This window comes from Microplitis mediator, chromosome 7, assembly GCF_029852145.1.
Source record: "Microplitis mediator isolate UGA2020A chromosome 7, iyMicMedi2.1, whole genome shotgun sequence".
Classification (NCBI taxonomy): domain Eukaryota; kingdom Metazoa; phylum Arthropoda; class Insecta; order Hymenoptera; family Braconidae; genus Microplitis; species Microplitis mediator.
Genome location: NC_079975.1, coordinates 13,176,476 through 13,200,495, shown reverse-complemented (window position 1 = coordinate 13,200,495; position 24,020 = coordinate 13,176,476). Strand labels below are relative to the sequence as shown.

The 24,020-nt window shown below is 30.2% G+C and overlaps 1 protein-coding gene across 3 annotated transcripts; it reads left to right on the top strand.

Moving 5' to 3' along the window:
• Positions 1-206: 206 nt before the first annotated feature.
• LOC130670935 (transmembrane protein 185A) lies at positions 207-21,230 on the top strand. 3 transcript variants are annotated; one of them, XM_057474577.1, is made up of 6 exons: positions 207-357; positions 455-658; positions 1,161-1,506; positions 1,596-1,895; positions 18,715-18,838; positions 20,112-21,230. In XM_057474577.1, the coding sequence occupies exons 2-6, from the start codon at positions 621-623 to the stop codon at positions 20,279-20,281; spliced, it is 978 nt and encodes a 325-aa protein (XP_057330560.1). In that variant the 5' UTR covers positions 207-357; positions 455-620; the 3' UTR covers positions 20,282-21,230. The 3 variants fall into 3 exon arrangements, with proteins under 3 accessions (XP_057330560.1, XP_057330558.1, XP_057330559.1); XM_057474575.1 differs by having other exon boundaries at positions 20,070-21,230; XM_057474576.1 differs by lacking the exon at positions 207-357 and having other exon boundaries at positions 389-658; positions 20,070-21,230.
• Positions 21,231-24,020: the final 2,790 nt, after the last annotated feature.

Here is a 24,020-nt window from a genome sequence, read left to right as displayed (position 1 = left end):
TAATTTATAATTATTTTAAAAAGTGCAATCTTATCATTTAACATCTTAAATATTTTTAACTTTAATAGACTGTTTTACCAACAACTGTTTCACACGAATTGTATTGTAGATTTACAAGAGTAAGGCGCTGTAATAGTTTCAAGAATTAGTATCGGCTGGGTGGGTTGTCCACATGCCTAATGAATAACCAACTGTCATCGGCAAAAGACTTAGCTTCGGGTTTATTCGGTTATCATTTTCTTCTCACTCTTAAGTACTTACACTTGTGTGTACTGTAGTGAAACACGCTAGGAGCTCATGATACTGCCATACCATATTAAAAATTGGAAAAAACAGGGTCTCTTATTAGTTTGTATGGTTTGTATATATTCATATATATAATAAGTTCCAAGAAGTTCATTCAAGGTAAATTTTTTTTTTACTGTGATGCATATAACCAAAATTTATTTTTTAGTGTGATTTAAATGCATGGGCGCTGTTGCTCAAAAATTTTTTTGATAAACTTGATTACAATCTTTTTGATTACAATAGTGTTATCACATCATGAATAAACAATAAGTTAAATTTTTTAACTTCTCAATCTAAAGTTATTTGGCCTATAATCAGTGACCCCATTAATCATGAATCTGCAAACGCTTTTTCAAGACTTCAATCCGAGGTAAAATAAATTTTATAATAATAATAATAATAATAATAATAATAATAATAATAATAATAATAACAATAAAATTGATACATTAAAAAAATAAATAGAAAACAATTTTTTTTAACAAATCAAAATTAACTAGTTATAATTATCGCAGTTATATATGTACATTTATCCATAAATAATGTTTTTAAATTTTTACTAATGAATTATATAGAATATTCATAAGTTCAAATTTAAAACATTTAAGTATATGTGTTACATATTATATTTTATTGTAATAGTATTCGTTTTAATTATAATTAAAATGAATCATAGTTTAATAAGATATAATATGTAACACTTATATTGATGAAGCCATACATAAATGCATAAATATATAGTATATACATTAATAATAAATTAAAAGTATAATTAAAAGATTAATATTAAATAATAATGTAAGTAATTATAAATTAAAATATGATATGGCTTGAAAAGAGATAATAATTATTTTTTTAAACTTTTGTTACAGTAAATTTTTAGTCCATTCATGTTTGATGATATTTACTGCATTATTTGCATTGAGACTAGATGAATTTATAGAATGGAGCTACTGGTCGATATTCAGTCCTATTTGGTTGTGGAAGGGTATGGTAATTTTAGGAGCTACAGTGGGTAGTTATGTTTGGTGGAGACATCCTCATGCAAGACTTGAAGGCGATGCTTATGTTCATTACAAGGCTATGTTGATAACTCTTGCCTTACATTTAATTTTATTAATGTTCGAATTATTAGTTTGTGATAAATTAGAATCAGATAGACATTTATGGATATTAGTATTTATTCCATTAATTTTTATTTCAATTGTCTCTATAGCTGTAAGTATTCTTAGACATTTTATTTAATAAGTTTTTTATTCAAATTCGTAGTTTGAATATTTAATAATAGTTGAATTATTTAATTACAGGTTTGTATTTGGGCGGTAAAACACGATCGATCGTTCGAATTGGAGTTATTTTGCGCTGTCAATGTACTACAATTTATTTTCTTGGCTTTGAAACTTGATCGATTTATAGCGTGGAGTTGGGAAGTCGTTTTTGTTCCTCTTTGGGCACTTTTATGTTTATCATTAGTTGCTGTACTATATACCATAGTATTTGCAGCTGTATTATTAAGAGCACCACAAGTAAATGCTCGTGTTAGAAGAACGTCGTTGAATTCGGCTTTAGCGTATACTTTCCTCGTCGTGCCAATATTAGTATTTCAAGTAAGTTAAATCACATTTTTTTATTATCAAATCCTAAAATAATTTATCTTTTTATTGTTTTATTTGGATTTCATTTTTCGTTGGAATTATTTAATAAGTTTATTTCTATCACTTTATTAAATCAGTTGCGGTTCAATGGTTTACTTACGAACTGATTATTTATTAATCTAATTTTTTTTTTTTATTAAAAATTTATGAAAATAAAATTATTTATAAATCTAAAGATTCAAACTCAACTACGTTACTTTAATTCGTAACATTAAATAGTTAAAAATACAAATAAATTAGTAATTTTTAAAAATATAAGATATAATTCTTTTTAAGAAATCTATCCTCTCATCCGGCTGCTGGATTGTATTTTTTTTTTAATTTTTATCATCACAAAAGCTTAATACGATAAATTGTTTTCATCTATTAATTTAATATAAATTTGGTACAATTCATAATTTAAAAAAAAAAGTGGTTGACTCTACAAGCCAGGCGTAAAAAACTTTCTGTTGTTTCCGAGGTCGAAAACACGATCACTTATACGCTTTCGAGCTGTTCAAGCTCAAAAAAAGTTTTGTTTATATCAATATAATTGAATAACAGTTGATCCTGCTAAACAAATCATTAATTTTTCTGTGTTTAGGAATTTAAAAAATTAACGATTTCTTTTTTCAAAAAGATTTTTTTTTATATTGAAAAGTGATTAAATTAAATTTATGTTCAAGATACTTATTTAGATAAATTATTTTTTATTTAAAATCATATTACATGTTTTGGTTGACTTTTTCTATTTAAACTTGAGAAAAATATTGCTCTTAATACTTTTTATTAATTAGAAACAAATATTTTCGACATAAAAATTGCTTTTATTGAATATTTGAATTTTACAAATCTTTCTATTAAAAAAGAGTAAATTTGAGTTCTGTAGCTAAGATGATCTATAATGTGTTAACTGTAACTCGAAATAATCTAACATTTGAAGAGAATATAACAAAAGTAACAAGTATTATGTGGATGCAATTTTCACTAGTGATGTTTTTTTGAACCTTTGCTGTGTTCGAACTTCTTTTTTTTATGATCACCAGCTTTTTTACCATGCTCACTATGATGTTTATGATGTTCTTCATGACCTTTTTCACCAGAATGTCCTTTATGATGTTTATCTATATGACCTTTAGAAGAGTGACCTTTCTTCTCGTCATGTTTATCATGATAACCTGAATGATGATGACCACCTTTCTTATGTTCTCCATGTGCTTTCTTATGGTGTCCTTTGTGATTTCCATGTTTGTGATGATGACCGCCTTTATGATGATCGTCATAAAATTTATGTTCCTTATGATACTCATCTTTTTGAAATTTATTATGATATCCTTTCATTTTATGACCTTTTTTATGTCCTTTTTTTTCACCAAATTTTCCAGCTTTGTGACCTTTCTCGTGTTTATGACCTTCTTCATAATCTTCTTCCTCATCGTGATGTTTTTTTTTATGTCCACCATGTTCTTTATGAAAATCATCATAATGTTCTTTTTTGTGGTGACCATCCTCACCTTCACCGTGATGATGATGCTTATGAAATTCTTGGCTATCTTTTTCCCCATGTTCATCATGATGATCTGAATGATGTTCATGACCTTTTTTACTTGAAGAACTATGCTCGTGATGAGACGCTGATGGTATTAGATCTTGATTTTCATTTTTATCAAGTATTTCTTCTTGATAGTCAACCCATGAGAATGGTATTTCACGTGAAAAACAAAATAACTGATAAAAACAAGACAATAACAAAACCGATAAAAATAATTTTTCAAACTTAGCCATATTTATTAAAATATTTTTTAACCCATATCTTAATATAAATTTATTTTAATTGTGATCGTTACTTTCTGTACGACGCACTTAAATAATCTTTGAAATTTCCAGGTTCACAATATTCAGTTATACCCACAACATTTATACTTATTATCTCACTCACTTTCTTAATTGTGGTCAATGATCAATAAAATAAAAAAAAATTACATCAATAAAAAGCCTAAAAGTTAGGTAATGATTTTTTGTTAAATCAATTGATAAATATTTGTATTTTTTTTTTTTTGTGAATTTCTCTATTATATAAATATCATGACTATTTCACAGTAATAAACTGGTAAAAAATTTTCTTAAATAATTCAACTTTCTAATAATTTTTTTATTTCATTTATATAAAAACTATTATAACAAGTTATGAAATTTTAAATACTATTGAACAATATATGGTGAATTTCACACCAAATCGATAACTTTTTTATCGATCAATTTCGATATGTTATTATAAGTGTTGAAAGAATTCGGCAAGATTTCCATTTACTGTAAAAGCTGTTCAAGTTAGAGTAGTAGAGAAAAAAATGATGAAATCCCTTTTAGTGCAATCGGTTTGACTTAAAAAAAAAAATTTACTAAATTATAGATTATAATATTATAATTTTTGAGTAATTTCGGCGACAAAATTTTAATATTACACTGATAAAAATCGTGTTTTCTTCCGAAATATGCTGTGTACTTGGCCTATCCGCACTTGAGTCAACTGAATTTCAATTGAGTCAAAAACATGGAAATTGAAACAAGTTTATTAGGGAGGTTTGAATAAAAGACTACACGGTTTTAGGATTACTATAGAAATATTTCTGTCAAAAACGATGTATTTGATGAAATGAAATGCGAGATTACAGTAAAAAAAAGAGATGGAGTGGAAGTCGTCTATGTATGTGATAAGAACAACTATGAATTTGAAAAAAATACTGTTTTGAGTTGATGAAAATTATTGGTTTATTTCAATCAATTTTGCAAATGTTGTTGATGAAAAGTTTTATGCAATGATCCTAACTTTCTTTTTATTTTCCACAATATATTATAGTGGTAAGTAAATCATATGATTCACTCAATAAAAATACAAATGACTTTGAAATAATTGGATACCTTCTGGTCACAATGAACTAGTACCGCTGATTAAATTTTATTTCATTTTCATATGACTACTTATTTATTACCTGCAATGTACTTTTGTAATTGAAGAAGTTAAATATTTCATTGAATGAGTGTATCCAGAGTAAATGAATACATTGAAAAAAAAAAAAATTTACCGAAATTCATTATTTTTAGAATATTCAGAAGCATTAATGGAATACAAAAATCACTTTTTCTATTAGCTGAAACGTCCCCCGTGAAAAACATTTATAAAAAAAATATATGTTAAAACAAAAAATATATATTTATAGTATGAAAAAAATATACTAAAAATACATCAAAAACATATATATATTAGACTGTGCCAAATGAAATCGATATTTTTTTTTCGGTCCCATACGAAAATTAGGCTGTCTCACTAAAAAAAAAAATCCTGAAAAAATTTCAACTCGATATGGCTATTTTTCAGTTAGCGCTCGCGTAAATAAGAATTTTCTAATAAAATTGATTTTTATCCCGACTTAATATTTTACAACTCATTAAATATAACTGATTAAAAAATGGCCAAGGTGCCATTTTGTAGGGAATTCAATTCTCTACAAAAGGAACTTTTGATCGAATGAAAAACATCAGCCAATTTTTTTCTGCAGCCATTTGAACCTAATTTTTTTTCAAAATTTACATTTATATTTACTATTAAACGCTTAGAAAACTATATTGCTATGGATGAAACTTATTGAATTCGATTTCTCTAGGAACCTTTATGATCCCAAGGAATAGTTTTCATACCCTGTGGAAAAGGTCTTATAAAATCTCATAAAAAAAATTGGCTATGAGAAAACGATCAGTATTTGTCCACGAAAAATCTCAAAAATTCTGATACAATTATTTTCTCATAGATGGTGCATCCAAAAAATTTTTTTCTTAAAATTCTCATATAAAATATCAGAATCTATAAGAAACAGAAGCTGTAATATTGTGAGTATAAGTATTTATAAGTTTTCGAAAAATGTAAAGTTTACAATTGAGTAGATTTTGGAAATGAATAAGATTGTATGAGACGATTTCTGAAGTAATCATACAAGATTTGATACTGATTAATCAATGTGAGTACAGTTATTTTCCATATAGTTTATATGCTAAATGATTGAATTTTTTAGTTAGAATTTTTTAGATAGAATATGACAAATATTTTATGATATTCAATAAGATATTATCTCCTAGGATAACTCTTACTAAAACTTATAAATTCTGGAAATTTCATATAAAAAAAATAATCTTATTGAGATTTTGTAAGTATTATAACATCGGAATTCGCCTGATCAATTCTTATTGAAAATAGATTAGAATAAACTGTAACAATCTTATAGAAGTTAAAGTACTTATTCAATCTCATAATCGTTGGCGGAATTCGAGTCACAAAATCTCATAAATTAAAAAATCTTACTCATTCTTTTAAAAATCTAGTACGGAAATCATGATAGGAACACATCAAAAGCTTTGACTCATAGATTCTCATAAAAATTCATATGAGAATTTTTTTAAATCTCATAGATATTTTCGAAGCTCATAGATTCTCATAAAAAATATTCAATATCTTATCAGAATTTATGAGAGCTTTTCCACAGGGTACTTAAAGTTATAAAACTAACATTAAACTATTGATATTATCGATATTTCTAACAAGACTTTTTCTTCGTTTTGATATTTTTCGCATTTAATCTTTCTAGTGATTTTTTTCTGCATTAGAATATCGTTCGTAATTGTGATTTTGAGATTCTCATACTGCTTATCAAAAATTATTACTTTATTGATAAAAATATACATTGTTTATAATAATAAAATACCCATAAAAATTCAATTAAAGAAAAAATTGATGTTCTAATGTGCAGAAAATTTTCTTTCAATTCTGTTACTAGTTTTTAAGAGTTTATGATATGTCAGGAGACCCTATTGCGAATATAAACTGTACTTGCTCCAAACTAATTAATTAATCAATAAATAGATAAATTAAATAATTTCTACTACAAGTTGTTGCTGCTCACTGTAGGCAACTTTCAGATTGTTTGCAATAGGTTCTCCTGACAAATCATAAGCTCTTAAAAACTAGTAACAGAATCGATAAAAACTTTTCTGCACAATTAGAACATCACTTTTTCCTTTATTTAAATTTTTATGGGTATTTTATTATTATAAACAATGTATGTTTTTATCAATAAAGTAATAATTTTTTATAAGCAGTATGAGAATCTCAAAATCACAATTACGAACGATATTCTAATGCAGAAAAAAATCACTAGAAAGATTAAATGCGAAAAATGTCAAAACGAAGAAAAAGTCTTGTTAGAAATATCGATAATATCAATAGATTAATGTTAGTTTTATTACTTTAAGTATGAAAACTATTCCTTGGGATCATAAAGATTCCTAGAGAAATTGAATTCGATAAATTTCATACATAGCAACATAGTTTTCTAAACGTTTAATAGTAAATATAAATGTAAATTTTGAAAAAAAAATTAGGTTCAAATGGCTGCAGAAAAAAATTGGCTGATGTTTTTCATTCGATCAAAAGTTCCTTTTGTAGAGAATTGAATTCCCTACAAAATGGCACCTTGGCCATTTTTTAATCAGTTATATTTAATGAGTTGTAAAATATTAAGTTGGGATAAAAAACAATTTTATTAGAAAATTCTTATTTACGCGAGCGCTAACTGAAAAATAGCCATATCGAGTTGAAATTTTTTCAGGATTTTTTTTTTTTAGTGAGACAGCCTAATTTTCGTATGGGACCGAAAAAAAATATCGATTTCATTTGGCACAGTCTAATATATATATATATATATATATATATATATATATATATATATATATATATATATATATATTAGGTGTACAAATAAGTTTTAGGACACTTAGATTTTGTATCATAACAGCTATTCTAAATTAATTTAAAGGTCCCGCTCACTTATCATAGATGGCGCTTGATATGTAGTATCGAAACCTAAAGGAGTCATAAACATAACCTATAAATTCTGTAAATTAATCATGCAGACCGATAAGCTATTTATTAGACACTGCATTCGCTATGAATTCCATCAAGGAAAAAGTGTTAGGAAAGCGTGTGAATCGATATGTTCTGTTCTTGGAGACAACATTATATCTAAAAGTACATGTGAGTATTGGTATAAGCGATTCAAAGAAGGTGATTTCGACGTTAGTGACCGTGAACGCACCGGGCCTCCTGTAAAGGTGGACGATCAGGAACTGCAAGCGTTGCTGGATGAAAACTCTTGTCAGACGGAGAAACAACTTTCGGAACAGCTTGGAGTAACTCAACAAACTGTTTCTTATCGTTTAAAAGCAATGGGTAAGATTCGAAAAGGAACAAAGTGGGTACCACACTTTCTAACTCAAGAAAATAAAAACAGCCGTCTTAACATTTGTGTGAGTCTTTACAACAAGCAACATAAAAAGTCTTTCTTGTGGAAAATTGTGACTGGCGATGAAAAGTGGATTTATTTTGATAATCCGAAACGCAAATATCATTGGGTTGACCCCGGCGAGCCGACAACATCCACGCCAAAGCGCAATGTTCATTGTAATAAAGTCATGCTGTGCATATGGTGGGATATGAAAGGCGTACTGTATTATGAACTTCTCAAACCTGGTCAAACAGTTACTGCCGATCGCTATTGTCATCAATTGATGCAAGTGAATCAAGAAATTGAGAAGAAACGTCCATTTTCTGGTAAAGGAAAACGTCCAGTAAAACTGCTCCATGACAACGCGCGGCCTCATGTGGGTAAACCGGTCAAGGATACGTTACTAGCGCTTGGATGGGAACCTGTACCACACCCGGCGTATTCACCAGACTTAGCCCCATCCGATTATCATTTATTCCGGAAAATGCAGAACGATTTGTCTGACGTGCGATTCAAAACATTTGAAGAAGTGGAAAAATGGGTCGCTAAATTTCTCACCTCACAAGACGAAAGTTTCTTTGCGAAAGGCATCCGCGAATTACCTGAGAGATGGCTGAAGGTCATTCAATGCGATGGAGATTACTTCGATGAATAACTGTGTTTTACTTCTTTTTTAATAAATCTTGAATTTTTTGAAAACTGTCCTAAAACTTATTTGTACACCTATATATATATATATATGTACACCCATAATATATATATATAATATGTGTAAAACATATATTTCTAATAGCTAACTTTTAGCCGATTTTCGTATATATTTTAAATGTAACTTAAATACATATTAAAAAAAGGGTGGGAAGAGCAAAACGGGGTACTTAAGAAAATACTAAGTTTTTGAAGAATCAAATACAGAAAATCTTTTTTTTTTTTAATGATATCCAAAGTGAATAAAGAAAATTTTTAGAGGCCATTAAAAAAAAAAAATTTTCATTTTTGTGGGCAAAATACGGTACCCCCTAAAAAAGGTAAAAAAAAAAAATTTCTAGATATTAATTAATAAAATTCGATTAAATTCAATTTTCTTGTAAGTAATTTACATAAAGAAAAATTACATTTCACATAATTGTTGGATTCATCAAAGGAAGAAAAAAATTTTTTTAATGGTTTTTATCATAAAACAAAAGTCATTAACAGTTTTCGACTGACACTTTCAATTTTTGAAAAAGTTTAACAAAAAAAATTCGAAGCAATCCTCATTTATATTTACAAAAGTGATTTTGGAACGTTTAAAAAACATTTAAAAAAAAATTTTTTTTTTTATAAAATTTTGGGGGTACCTCATTTTGCCGCCCCTTCCCCTTAATCTTAAAATATATAAAAAATACATGTATGTAAATAAAAAAAAATATATTCCAAATACATGAAAACTATATAATTTTATTATATTTTTTTTTCTTGTGTTGTTGGTTAAATTAAAAATATATTTTTTATATTTTGATGATTATACTTGAAATATATTGCTTATAGGGTAAGAGCACCAGTACCCAGCCCCTAACCAGTAGCTAGCCGGTCATATATAACATTGGCTAAAAATATATATAGGTATAATTTAACATGAGGTGGCTGGCTACTGGTTTGGGGCTGGGTACTGGCGCTCTTACCCTATAATTTTTATATATTTTTAAACATGTATTTCTTGTAGACCCTAAGGTACATTTTTAATATATTTAAATTACATCTAAAATATACACAAAAATCGGCCAAAAGTTAACTATTAAAACTTGATTTTTTATACATATTTTATATATATTTATGTACTTTTTACGTATTTTTAATATAATTTTTTTGTAAATGTTTTTTGTGGGGGGTATTTTATGTTTCTGGATTACAAAATAATTTATCCAAGGAAACAAAATATATTAGACATTGTTGTCACAATGTAATATATGTATAAATATATATGAATATGTATGTTTATAAATTTATTTCAATGATAAAAACAGTATTTTTAATCGCTCCCTGCCAAAGAAAAAATCGCTTCCAGCAAGCGATTTTTAATCGCTAGCTGCTAAAGAAAAAATCGCTAGCAGCTAGCGAAATAATCGCTTGCAGCTAACGATTAAAAATCGCTAACTGCTAAAGAAAAAATCGCTAGCCGCTAGCGAAATAATCACTTGCAGCTAACGATTAAAAATCGCTAGCTGCTAAAGAAAAAATTCGCTAGCAGCTAGCGATTATTTTTTTCAGTGTACTATCAAAAGAGGCACTTGTCACTTTGTCGGATGACAGAGGAGTAGCTGTGCCAGAGTTGTCCCCGAGTTCGGAATATATTAGTTCGAAATAAATTCATTGTCAGAGACACCACAAAAGGCTGAATGCGATCTAGCGGCGAGCACCGAACTCGAAGAAGCAGTGGCAGGAATAGATCGGCCCTCGCCGCTAGATCGCATCCAGCCTTTTGTGGTGTATATATCCTATATTACAAGTTGTCACAGTGTAGTATATCCTATATTACATTGTGACCACAATGTCTAATATTTTTGTTTCCTTAGATAATTTTTTTTTATAACCCAGAAACATGAAGTACGCTTCATGTAATAAAAAAAAATTATTTTTGTATTCATTAAATGTTCTTAAATAATCTAAAAATAATAAATTTCGGTAATTTTTTTTTTTTTCAGTATTCATTTACTCTGGATACACTCTGGTTCCACCCTATTCTGCAAGTATTATTTTGATGCAAGATCGATCATTTATGACTCGACAACTTGAATAAATTGCAGTAACGTTGTATGAATTTCGTCCAATTTACGGTGTTTTTTTGAAGAAAGATATAAAGCAATCGAGTTGAAAAAATATTATATTCTTACAACTACATGTAAGTTTACTCAATTTGAAAAAAAATAGATGGAATATCATCATTTTTTGCATCAAATTCAAGTATTGTAGAAACAAAAGCAAAAGTAGGCAAGATAAGGTCTCTAGTATGTTGACTTAACTACGTATATTTTAGGTAGATTTTTTTAAAAATCTAGGTATTGTCCTTATTGTATTTGCCCTTATGGTGGATTTTTCAAGGAATTTTGTCACAACCTATCATAATTAGTTGAGTAGAGTTCGAAAATACCATTCGTTGAAAAATTTATGAATGTATGTATATATCCATATATTTATATATATGTAATAGAACCAAGTTTTGAAGACACGATTGCGTCTACAATTCTTACCCGATCTTAATGAAATTTTCTACACTTATTCTATGGGCGATTATCACGGCTAAGTTCGAAGATGGGCTGAATCGGTCAATTAGTTTAGAAGTTATGGCTTTTTGAAATTTCCACGATTTTTCGAAAAAATCAGTTTTTATCCACTTTCAAGTTCATAGAACATTAAAACTAAAACTGATCGACAATTTCCGTAAAAAGTATCTGAAAGCTTGTCTAATAAGCTTTAATTGATGACCTTAAACTTTATGTTTTGAACATTTCTTCCAATAATTTGATAGCCTTGAAAATTTTAATGGAATCAAAAAATGTTGAAAATATGGTTTTTATTCCACATAACTGATGCATTTCTCATTATAATCCAATTTCATCAGTTGTATTTTATTGTGCACAAAATAAACTTAAAATTTCACAGTTATTTTATATTTTAAAAGTAATTCTTTTATTACTTATGATGTTTCAAATGTACCTGTACGTCCAATGATTATTACTGATCTTGTCATTACGATAGCACCCGCAGTTTTTATCGGATTTTAATGAAATTTTTTACACTTATCCTAAAGGCAATTATCTTGATCAAATTCGAAGATGAGCTAAATCGGTTGATTAGTTCTGAAGTAATGGCTGTTTGAAATTTTCACGATTTTTCGAAAAAATCAGTTTTTATTCACTGTTGAAGCTTATATGTGTCACAATATATGTATGTATGAAATTTTTTATATAGATTAATTGAAAAATCTACCTTCCATTTCGGCTGCCGAATGGCCTTTTTTTTTTTTTTTTTAATCATTTTATTTGAACTTTGAACTTTAATGAATACAATAATGAATATGGGGCATTCCACGCCGAATCGACTACTTTGAAACTGGCCTTTTCGTGCAGGAAAAATTCGAATAAAGTGATATAAAAAGGAAGTAAAAATTCGGGAAAGCGCTGAAAAACTGCAGAAATTAGCAAGAGTTGTGCAGAGTGATAAGCTGAAGAAATTCTTGAGTGATAAAGTAAGTTTTGAGCGAAGGAAGAGACAATGGCGGGCGGTAAGGTTAAGGATGATGGTGGCGGGGAGGGGTCAGAGGTGACAAAAAGAAAAAGAGGGCGCCCAGTTAAGGTGATAATAGAAGACCCGAACGAGAAGCAGGAGAGCATGCTACAGTTCTTATCGACGAATGGTAGCAAAGTGATACATTCGCCGATAAGTAATAACATGCAAGATGAAAGGAAGTCGGCAGGGGGCAGCAGCGTTGAGAAACAGAATAATACTGATGAAAACGATGAAAGCGGCAAGAAAGGTGACGGAGACGAAGATTTAAAAGATTTACAGCCTAAAAATAATGATGAGGAGGAAGGCCAAGATAGTGTAGAGATGTCAGCAGCTAAAGAGGAAATTGACAGGCTGAAACAAATTATAAACAATCTAAAAATGGAGATTGCAGCACAAAATGAGACATGGCTCCTGAAGAACAGAGCTCTGATAGAAGAGAACGTGGAACTGTTGGAGAGGGTAAAAGTACTTGAGAATGGAAATGTGAGTGAACAGAGAAATAGAAAAGAGACGACCAGAAGTGGCAGCGCCGGGGGATTCGCGGCAACGTCAAACCCCCACGAGCATGCGCAGAGGAGTACACAGAAGGAGTTCGACGGAAACCTGGCTAATCTCCTAAGAAATGATAGAGGCAAAGAAATAAAGAAACCGCTGGCTATTGCAAACGATCATCTAAAGTATGAACTAAAAGAGAGGAGGGAAAGGAGGAGAAACGTAGTTTTCAGAGTGAAGAGCGCAAGTAAGAACCTGCAGAAAGAGGAAATCCTTAATGAGGCAGGCAGAAAGATGAATATCTCAAAGGATAAGTACAAAATCAATTTCACGAGCGATAATGTTGTATGTATCACTTTCGAGACGCTAGAGGAGAAAAAGAAGGTCCTAGAGAAAAGGGGATTGTGAAAAACTCCGAAATATGGATGGATGACGACCACACCAGAAGAGAAATAGAGATACAAAAGTGGCTGAGAGTAAAGGCAAGGGAAAAGCAACAAAGAGGAGAAGAGGTAAGAGTCGGTTACCTATCATTGATATCAGATAAAGGCATTGAGAAATTTGATGAGGTAACTGCGGAGCTGGTAAACCATAGAAGAGAGGGTGGTGTAAACGAGCTGAGAGGGGGGAATTTTCGTGGTAGAAGAAACAGAGCGAATGAAAGAAGGCAAGAAGGCAGGTTGTAATGTGCTGGTGTGGAACACACACGGAGCAAAAAAATATAGTGAATTGCAGGAGTTTTTGGGAAATTTTGATATCATAATACTACAAGAAACATGGTTAGAAAGACTGTGTGTAGTGCCGAGAACCGAATCAGATCACTTGCCAGTGACCTTTGTCCTCAGTGATGTCAGGGGTGAGCGGAAATACGACGCTAAGGATGGAAGTGAGGCAGGTGCAGAAAGAATTAAATGGAGCAAGGATAAGGAGATGGAGTTCAGAGAGACAGCACTAGGAAAAATTATGGACAGCTGGGAAGAGAGATCTGCAGAGATAGATTGGGAAAAAGTGAATCGAATAATATATGAAAGTGCGGGGGAAGTTGGAATGATAAAAAAATCAGGGGACAACAAAAAATGTAGCAGAAGTGGCATCAAATTCTCAGAAAAATGGAGACAAACAAAAAATGAGATGTGGGGTCGATTAAATGCCTGGTTGAATAATAAATGCAGAGAGTTAAAAGTGGAGTTAGTGGAGTGTAGGAAAAGACTCAAAGCAATAGAGAAAGAGGAGATAGAGAAAAATAATGAAGAAAAGTGGGCTGAAATCGACAAAGCTAAGGGAGTATCGGAGTGGTGGAGAGCAATAAATAAATTCCGTCCCAGGAGAGTCAACAAAATTACAGAAGAAATAAGCGAGGATGAGTGGGTCGATCATTTCCAAAAACTACTAAATACAGCGAAGGAATTGGAAGCGGAGGAAACAGTGAATGGGAGAAGGAACGAGCAACCGTGGGGAGGGCAGGGAGAGGAGGAGACAGACGACAGTAGTTTGGATGAAGACTTTGGGGAGAAAAAAATTCAAAATGCCCTAAACAGGATGTCAAATGGCAAGGCTACTGGTGAGGATGGGATCCCTATAGAGTGCCTGAAAGCAATTAGTAAAGAGGATATTCAATGGCTGTGCGCGGCTCTAAATAATATTTGGAAGGAAGTCAAGCTGCCGGAGGGATGGGAAAAAGCTAGAATTGTGCCTATACACAAAGGAGGAATGGAGAATGCTGCAGAAAATTACAGAGGAATTTCTTTGCTGGACGTTGGATATAAAGTGCTGACGAACATCTTAGCAGACAGGATAGGGAAGTGGGTTGAAAAGGAAGATGTGTTGAAAGAGAGCCAAGCCGGATTCAGGAGGAAAAGAGGGGCTAGAGACCATGCTTTTGTGCTGAACTCAATTATAAATGGAAGGCTAAAAAACAAGAGAGGAAAGCTATATGTGGGTTTTATTGACTTGAAGGCGGCATTTGATACTGTTGACCGGGAGTTGCTACTAAAGAAGCTGTGGAAAGTAGGCATAAAAGGAAGGATGCATGCGTTGATCAGGGAAATCTATAAGAAGACGACGGCAGAGGTCATAGTGAACGGGAAAATGACAAGGGAGTTTGGAACCAACGTTGGGGTCAGACAGGGATGCGCACTAAGTGCCATCCTGTTTGACATCTTCATTGATGACATCGACGAAGAGTGGAGCAGAAAAGAAGAAGGAGGTACGGTAATTGGTAAAATAAAAGTGAGAGCCCTAAAATACGCAGATGACATCGCGATTGTTGCTGAAAATGCCAGTGAGCTGCAAAAGATGCTAGAAACGCTAGAGAAATATACTAAGAAAAACAAGCTGACGGTAAACACAAAGAAGACGAAAGTGATGGTGTTTAGAAACGGAGGAAAAGCCAGGGAAGGTGAGAAGTGGAGTTATAAAGGTGAAATCATTGAGGTGGTTAACCATTTTAAATATCTAGGATATACTTTCTCCACGAAAAATAGCACAAGCAGGCATGTTGATGAAATGGTAGGGAAAGCGCAGAAAGCGGCGAATGCGGCCTGGGGAGTAATGAAGAGAGCGGGAAGGGACATGAGAGACGACAGAATATATATTATGAACTCATTAGTGAGATCAGTGGCTTTGTATGGGGTAGAGACATGGGGCTGGGAAAATGTATGTGCAATGAAGAAGATGCAGGGTAGATATGCAAAAATGATTTTAGGGGTTGCGAGAAATACGCCAATGTATATTTGGAGACCGGAGTTGGGTATAGAGAGCATCGAATACACATGCAGAAAAAGAGCTATAAAATACTGGGAGGACATATTAGCAATGAAGGAGGGAAGATGGCCCAAAGTGTGCTTGATTGAGGAGATGAGAGCCATAATTAATAATAAGCCGACAAAGTGGGGTGAAAAAGTGGTGGAGAAATTGAAAGAGATGGAAGTAGTAGAGATTTGCCGGTGGATCTAAGATGGAGGCAAAGAGGCTGAGGTGATAGCAAAGCTGAAAGAAGGCCTAGAGAGATGGTGGAGAAAAGAACTAGAAAAAGAGTGGGGGAGGATAGTAGATTCGGAATATACCACAGTGTACAGAGAAATCCTGCCGGATTCAGGAGGGGCCAAGTACCTAAATGAGAGAAATGTAAACAAAATGGATAAAGAAACATGGGCTAGATTAAGATGTGGGAATGTGGGGAGAGCGAGAAAAGGATTTAAGGATTGGAGTTGCAGGCTATGTGGAGGAGACACAGAAAATCTTGAACATATCTTTAGCTGCGGGAAAGTCACGAGGTTGCAAGAAGGTCACATACAAGAGTTTATAGAAAAATGGAAGGATGGGAAGCAGGACGGGGATATACACTGGCTACTAGTCAAAACGATGAGAGGAGCTCTAGTCAAAGAGATTTGCGAATTTGTCAGGGTGATAGAGAACAAGTGGAGAGAGAAATAGAAGAGCTATCTGGGTGATAGAAGTTTCTGAAGCCAAAGTAGTTGATAAATAAAAATGCGCGGAGAGTATCGGTTGACGTTAGATAATAAGGGAAAATGTGTGACAAGAAATAAATAAAAAAAAGTGTTATGTTGCTTATATTAAGAGATTTTATGTAATACAAGTTGTATTGGAAATTGCAAATGCTCCTAGAGCATGTAATGAAAATAAAAATTATTATTAATAGTTATTGATTAAGTAGTTAAAGATGTTCAATGATCATTTGTTGCTCGTTAATCAAAATTAACGAGTAATACGGAATGGTGTAAAAACAGAAGATTACACCGTGTTAAAATTTCATGGATGGAAAATTTACACCGAGAGAATTTTACACCATTATTTCACACTACATGGCCGTGTAAAGTTCTCCGGGTCCATTTTTACACCGAAATTTTTTACAGTGTATTGGCAAGGTGCGCGACCAAAACGACATCTGTCGACCGCATTAAATCATCCTCAAAAAGCACAGAGAGAATACGGAAAGTTTTTATAAACAAATAATTAAAATTTTTAAAGATTGCGAAATATATGTGTGATACCACATTTGAAAGGTGGAAAAATATAGAGTAGATTGTACTGAAAAAAATAAGTATAAAAAATTTTAATAAATACAAAATGAATAATATTTTGAACGACATAAGGTTAGCTTGTAATAATAATAATAACAACAATAATAGTCATAATAACAAATGAGTTAAAATAATTATAATTATAATTTTTTCAAAGTTAAAATTATTAATTTGCATTAAGTAAAGAAATTGAAGTGATTTAAATTATTCGTAATTTTAAATTTTAAAACTCAACAATTAAAAATACTTTGGGTTAAAAATTTGTAATTTAAAAAATTCCCCGTAATAATTTTTAGCCAAAGATGAATATCATGGATGAAAATGTATAAAACTTGCAATTACTATTTCTGTCAGTATTTTTGCAATTAACAACACAACAACTACTTGTCCTTATTTTTTAACACTGCTTTCATTTAACTATTCACAAGACAAGTGCGATTTAACGCGTATTTCGTCCACTGCAGGCGCTACAATCGATTCGATTGTCCCCACCCTATACTCCACACCCTGCCAATAAGTCTAGTCATAATATCAGATTGTAATATTCACGATTCAGTTGCTGTTTATGTTTTTTCTTCGAGCTCGAAAATACTTTTGTGTGCCATTGTTTTCGAAAAAAACCGATATTAGCATTTCTTTCGCCCACGATATCTCAGGAACGAATTGACCGATTTTGATGGTTGAGGCGGCAGTCGGTGTATTTTATTGAGTTCTAGAGCTGATAAAATTTTGAAATTGTTTGATTCAGTTGTTTCGAAGATATTCGCAAAAAACCGTTTTTTACTATTTCTTTTGCCTGCGATAACTCTCGAACGAATTATCCGATTGAGATGGCTAAGGCGGCAATCGACGCATTTTATCAAGTTCTAGAGCTGATTAGATTTTGGAGTTGATCGTATAAGTCGTTTCTGAGAAATCAATAAAAAACTAAAAAAAAAAAAATTTTTTTTTTTCGTAATTCGCACACACACACACACACACACACACACACACACACACACACACACACACACACACACAAAATCGTCGATTTTCTTAGCGGGAAGTTAAAAAAAAAAGAAGAACAAAGAGAAAAAAGATTGCATTCAATGTACAGCTTAAATTTTGACCCAGGACAATGCAACATTAATTAGATTTCGTATTCGTTTGTTTTTCTATATGGTATAAATTTTTATATTTAATTTAAAAATAACTTCTTGATGAGTTGTATTCTTGAATATAGCTCACAACTGGATGACAGATAAGCAAGCAGAATAAGTGATTTTTTAAATTAGTTTTTAACAGATTATTGAATAATTATGTTAAATTGAAGAAATCGTGATGACAGATAAAATAAATTTTTTTTAAAAAGGCGAATCAAAATTTTTTTAAATTGAATATATTACACATGCTTTTAATAATTAATATTAGAATCTATAAACTGGGAAAAAATTAAAATGGTCCCATTATAAAAAAAAATTATAATTTTGGTCACAAAACTTCTTTAATCTGAAAATTACGATTTTTCATATTAATGAAATCTCACAATAACTTAAAAGCATTACATACACTATTTTTAGATGTATTTGTGCAATTAAGGCAGCACATTAATTACTTTAAGTTTCATATGTAATAAAGTAAACAATATTTATTTAATAGTAAATTTTTTATTTTTAGGTATTATTAGCAAATAAATTAGATGGAGTTTTGACGTTAAATTACACAACCATTGCTGCACCACTATTACTTTCTCATATGACACTTATATTTATGTCTTTTGGTGCTAAAGGTGGAAATAGATGTAAGTAAATTAAATAATAACAAACAGTTTTTAACAATTACTCGAAATTAGTAACAAATTACATTAAAGAAAAAAGAAGCTGTTAAATTTATTTATTTATTTTTAAATTTATTTTTTTTTTAAATAGATATTGATTGATTATTTTTTATAATTGGATTAGCGAGAAAATGCAAATAGCGTATTTTAATTTGATATCAACACAGATATAAAGTGTAAAAATAAAAAAATTTTTCACAAAAATTGAAGTTTTTGTTGGGCTTAAAAATATTTGAAAAATCTGAATTATTTGTAAATTACTGTAAAAAAAGAAGTTTAGAATTTATATCCTCTATGTGAGTTAAAAATTTTTAATTTGAAATTCGAACCAAACATTTGAATAAGAATCGGATAGTTTAAAAATTTATATGGTGTGTTTGGCTGCTTGCTCTGGGCTGCTCGAAGTAAGCCCGAAAAATTTTGAACGCGAACGAGACTTATCCGTAAACTATATATTTTTATAATTTAGACAGTTGCCGTTCGAATAATAAGCCGATTGATATATTTTTATTAAAATCATAAATTATTTATAGTTAAACATAGGATATTTATTAGTAAATTAATTAAAAAAAAAAAAAAAATTATCGATAAGGACGACTAGATCATCGTGAAAAATGATAATATTTTTTCGACCGTTACATATGAAGATTTGGAAAAATAACCTTATTCGTCAATTAATTTTCAGAGTAAAATAATATTTAATTTTTAAATTGACAATCGGATTCTTTCAGTTTTAATCGGCTCTGCTCCGAGCAATCCAGAGCAAGCAGCAGAATACGCCTATAAATAACTTGAATTATTAAATTATAGTTACCACTAGTAATATTTAATTTCATTCGAATTGAAGACTATTTGCACATTCATACAAATTTAATGATAGTTATATTTATAAAAAGAAACTTTTACTGCAAATGATAGATAAATATTCGAGCAATATTCTATTACGAAACACTGAAAACTAATACATAGGATTTAAAAAAATAATTAAAATAAAGCTAGACCCACGGTAACTTTGTGGATTAAAGTACCTGTACCTGCAAAGAATAATATAGTAAATATTTTTGAAAATATATAAATAAAATAAAAATTACTAGAAATCAATATAAATTTATATTTCGATAGCCAAAAAATACAATAATTTATATGAAATCAAATCAAAAAAATTTTTCCTTAGATAATCAAAATTGTTTTTTAGGGTGGTTTGGAATACGAAAAGACTTTTGTCATTTTCTTTTAGGCCTCTGCCCACTTCTCCAAGAGTATGGCAATATTTCTTATCAACCAAGAAATGATCAGGATCAACCACCGTCAGAGCCAATGGTCTCGGAAAAAAACGAAAAACATATTAAAAAAATCGACCTAATGAAACCTGTTGTGCCTATAGTTTCTATAGATATGCCTGATTGATGGCTAAAATACTTATTGATTATTGCATAAATCTTTTAATTAATAGGCTAAATTCGAGATGAATACAGTAAAAATGCTCAGTGAAATATTATCATTATTATGAATAAATTTTGTGGTCAGCTGTAAAAATTCAAAAAGAAAATAACCAATACAATGTGAACAGTTGTGGAAAAAAATTTAACATTAAGTTTATAATTTCAGTTGCAACATTGAGTTAATTTTTAATTACGTTAAATTAATTTTTATCTTCGTTACGAAAATGTTTAAAATGTTGTTTCTATTAGCCAATTGACCCGTCCATTTAGTTATATTGATCTTTATGCTTATTGGATCTAGTTGATTATTGATTGACGGATAAATATTATAGAATATTAATACCGTTTTTGTTATAACATTGAGCGTAGTAAAAACTTGATAATCATAAATTTAACTACGCTGGTGCTATATCATAGGTTGTGAAATTCTTCCAATGTTATCTTTTTTAATAATTTAATTATTTATTAAGATAATCGACTGTCATGACAACTATAAAGTCTTATCAACGAAAAATAATACATGACGTCAAATTCTCCATTTTTTTTTTATCACTAATTATTAGATTAATTAAATTTTAATTAATCAACTCAAGAGATAAACGTTAAAACCATATCCCTTATATTTTAATTCGGCGAAATTTTTATTTGATTAAATGATTCATTAAATGAACATTTAAATTATTTAAAAATAAATAATATTCAAATGATTGTGTCATATTTTACTTAAACAAAGATATTAAATGTCAACCATATAACCTGGAGCTAATGATCAAAGTTTAAGATTTTTTTAAGTTTACGTTATCAAAATTCAACGATATATATATAAAATTAGATATAATCATACACGTGTGTATATATCTACGTATATGTGTGTATGTAACATAAAATATAGGTTATGCAATTACATAGAATTACACAGAGAAATTATTCATGTTCAAAATGCTATGGTATAATAGTAAAGCCGGAGCACGTTGGCCATCTGATAGAAATTTAAATAAACACATGAAAAAATTACTATGGCCATAGTAAAATTTACAATACTTTCAGCAACTTATGATATCGGGTAGAAGTACCGTTTTTTATTTTGCCATTTTACGGCCACCTTTTTATACTTAACGAATTAAAATGAAATAGTTTGTAAAAGACGAAATGAGGCAATTAAATTTTAAAAAGTGTATAAAGATACTTTTATTATACTGTTACAATGGAAATTTTATTTTCTACTTTTTCATTATTTAAAATAAAGAAAAATTTCCGAAAATAGCGTACTGCCCACAAATGGTATTTTCACCCTAATCATTGTCAATATTACTATGGCCATAGTAATATTTTCTGTGTGTTTATTTCAATTTCTGCCAGTGGCCAACATGGACCGGCTTTACTGTGGCACCATAGCATGTCAAATGAGAATAATTTCTATAACTTTAAAAAATTTAATTTACAAATTAACATCAATCTGGGTTAAAATAGTATTTCAACTAAAGCACAAGACTGACACATTTGATGTATAGATTAGTATTTGTATTAGTAACAAATAGTTCAAATAAATCATAATACATAATATATGCGAAAAAAATTTAAAAACTTTATATCGAGAAATAGTAATTGTAAATTCTCGCTTTGAATGTTATTGTGGCAAGTGACTAAATGTTCATTAAATGAAGTAAAATACTATTTACTTGTATATAATATAGTGTTCTTCATACCCATGTATATATATAATTTGAAAATTTATACATATCGATTAAGGATGATTGAGTGATATATTGATTTCATTTTATAATTATATCTTAAGTGGATACTATAATAACCCAATAAAGTTTATATTTTTTTGTAATAACTATAATATGAATAGTTTATTTATTTCCATTATTTATTATTGTTATATATATGTATATATTATACACCTAGGGAGAACAGTAGGATATTCCGACCTGTGTGTGTAATAGCAAACGAGGATTGATACGGCTTACACGGAGAAAAAAGTATAGTAAAAATTACAATACTATAGTAACATTTACTAACAGATATGAAAAAATACATTCTGTATTGTAATTATTACTAAACGTTTAGTAAAATTTACTAGTTAGCAATAATTACATAATAAGATATTAAAAATTACTATGCGTAATGTATTTTTTGCTAAGACGATTATATTTTTTACTATTTGTATAGTAAATTTTACCATAAGTATTATTAATAAATACAAATTTAAGAAAGTAAATTTTCTAATACAATATAGGAATTGTTACTATACAAAATATTAAAAATTACTATACGCAATGTATTTTTTGCTAACACAATTATATTTTTTTACTATCTGTATAGTAAATTCTACTATGTATAGATAAAATTAAAAGTTGGTGGGGATAGCATATACAAATATGTATTACAAGTTCTGAAACTTTTGTTCAAAGGAGACATTAGGCCGTCAGACATAGGAAAGGACTCGCGCACGGGAGATCAGGGTTTGAATCTCGGTTGAAACAAGTGTTATTTTTAAAAAATAAAAATCGACACCAACACCAACACAGATGACATAAATAACAATAATAATCAAAATGATAGTAATAATAATAAAAAGTTAAAAGCTAATAAAAATTTTATTTTATTTTTTTCCATTCTAATATAGTAAAATTTACTAAACGGGATAGTCAAATTTACTAAACAGGGATAGTCAAATTTATTAAATATAAGGTACCCGCGGGTAATAAAGCCTGTCGGGTAAGAAGGCCTAAGTGACAGAAATGATATTTAAAATAACCGCCTCCGCTAAAGGCTACTCTAGTAGAAGGGTTTTGCGTAGAGATGTTACGACAAGTTTATAGAGTCCCAACACCAAGTTCCCTGTCTTCTATATTTCATCATCTGTCATATGATGTCGTAGCGCTAGGGTTTCACACGAGACGAAACCAGGCGAGAATTTCAAACTCTCGTCTCGATCTCGTAAATTGAAAAAAATCAGATACTCGTCTCGATCTCGGTCTCGTCTCGTTACAGCCTGTCTCGTATCGTCTCGTCAAATCTCGTTATTTGGTGTTATGTACACAGAAAAAACAGATATCTTGAGTCAAGAAAATATTTTTGAAGACAAACGTTTTCGGGAACCAAGTCAAGACTTTCTTGAGCCAAGAGAATTCGTCTTGGTTGGAGAAGATTTCTACTTTATCTGAGAAAATTTAGGTCTCCAAAAAAATTTTCTTGAATCAAGAATATTTACCTTTAGTCGAGAATTTTTTTTTTGTGTGTACGGAAAAAAATAAAAAATGTCAAATTGCAATATAATGTTACGCTTATAAAATGAGTTATTTGGAGAGGAGAGGGTGGGGCAAGAAGGCCCCCTGGGACAAGTAGGCCCCCCTGAAACTTTGATCAAAAAAAATTTTTTTTTTCTTCTTATTACTATAACTCGACATATGTGCGCATTTTTAGCCCTACACATGATACCTGGGGCAAAATGAACCAGTCGACAATTCTGAAAAAATGATTTTTTCATATTTTTATCACCAAGTTATAAAAAATTTAATATACTTATCCATTTTTCGGCTGATTCTATATACCTGGGATGAAGATATTCGAAAATAATAATCTCGGTCTCTTATTGGGATTTTCACTGCTAGCATCCACACTCAACGACATTTTTGCTTGAACTAAATTTGAAAATATTTTAAAGCTAATATTTGTGTAGTTTGTTGTAAAAAAAA

Bases quoted from the DNA above. Each gene is read 5' to 3' on its own strand.
- LOC130670935 (XM_057474575.1), top strand. From the start codon at position 621: ATGAATCTGCAAACGCTTTTTCAAGACTTCAATCCGAG. The intron at 1,507-1,595 runs GTAAGTATTCTT...ATTTAATTACAG, and splicing joins TTTCAATTGTCTCTATAGCT to GTTTGTATTTGGGCGGTAAA. The intron at 1,896-18,714 runs GTAAGTTAAATC...TTTTATTTTTAG, and splicing joins TGCCAATATTAGTATTTCAA to GTATTATTAGCAAATAAATT.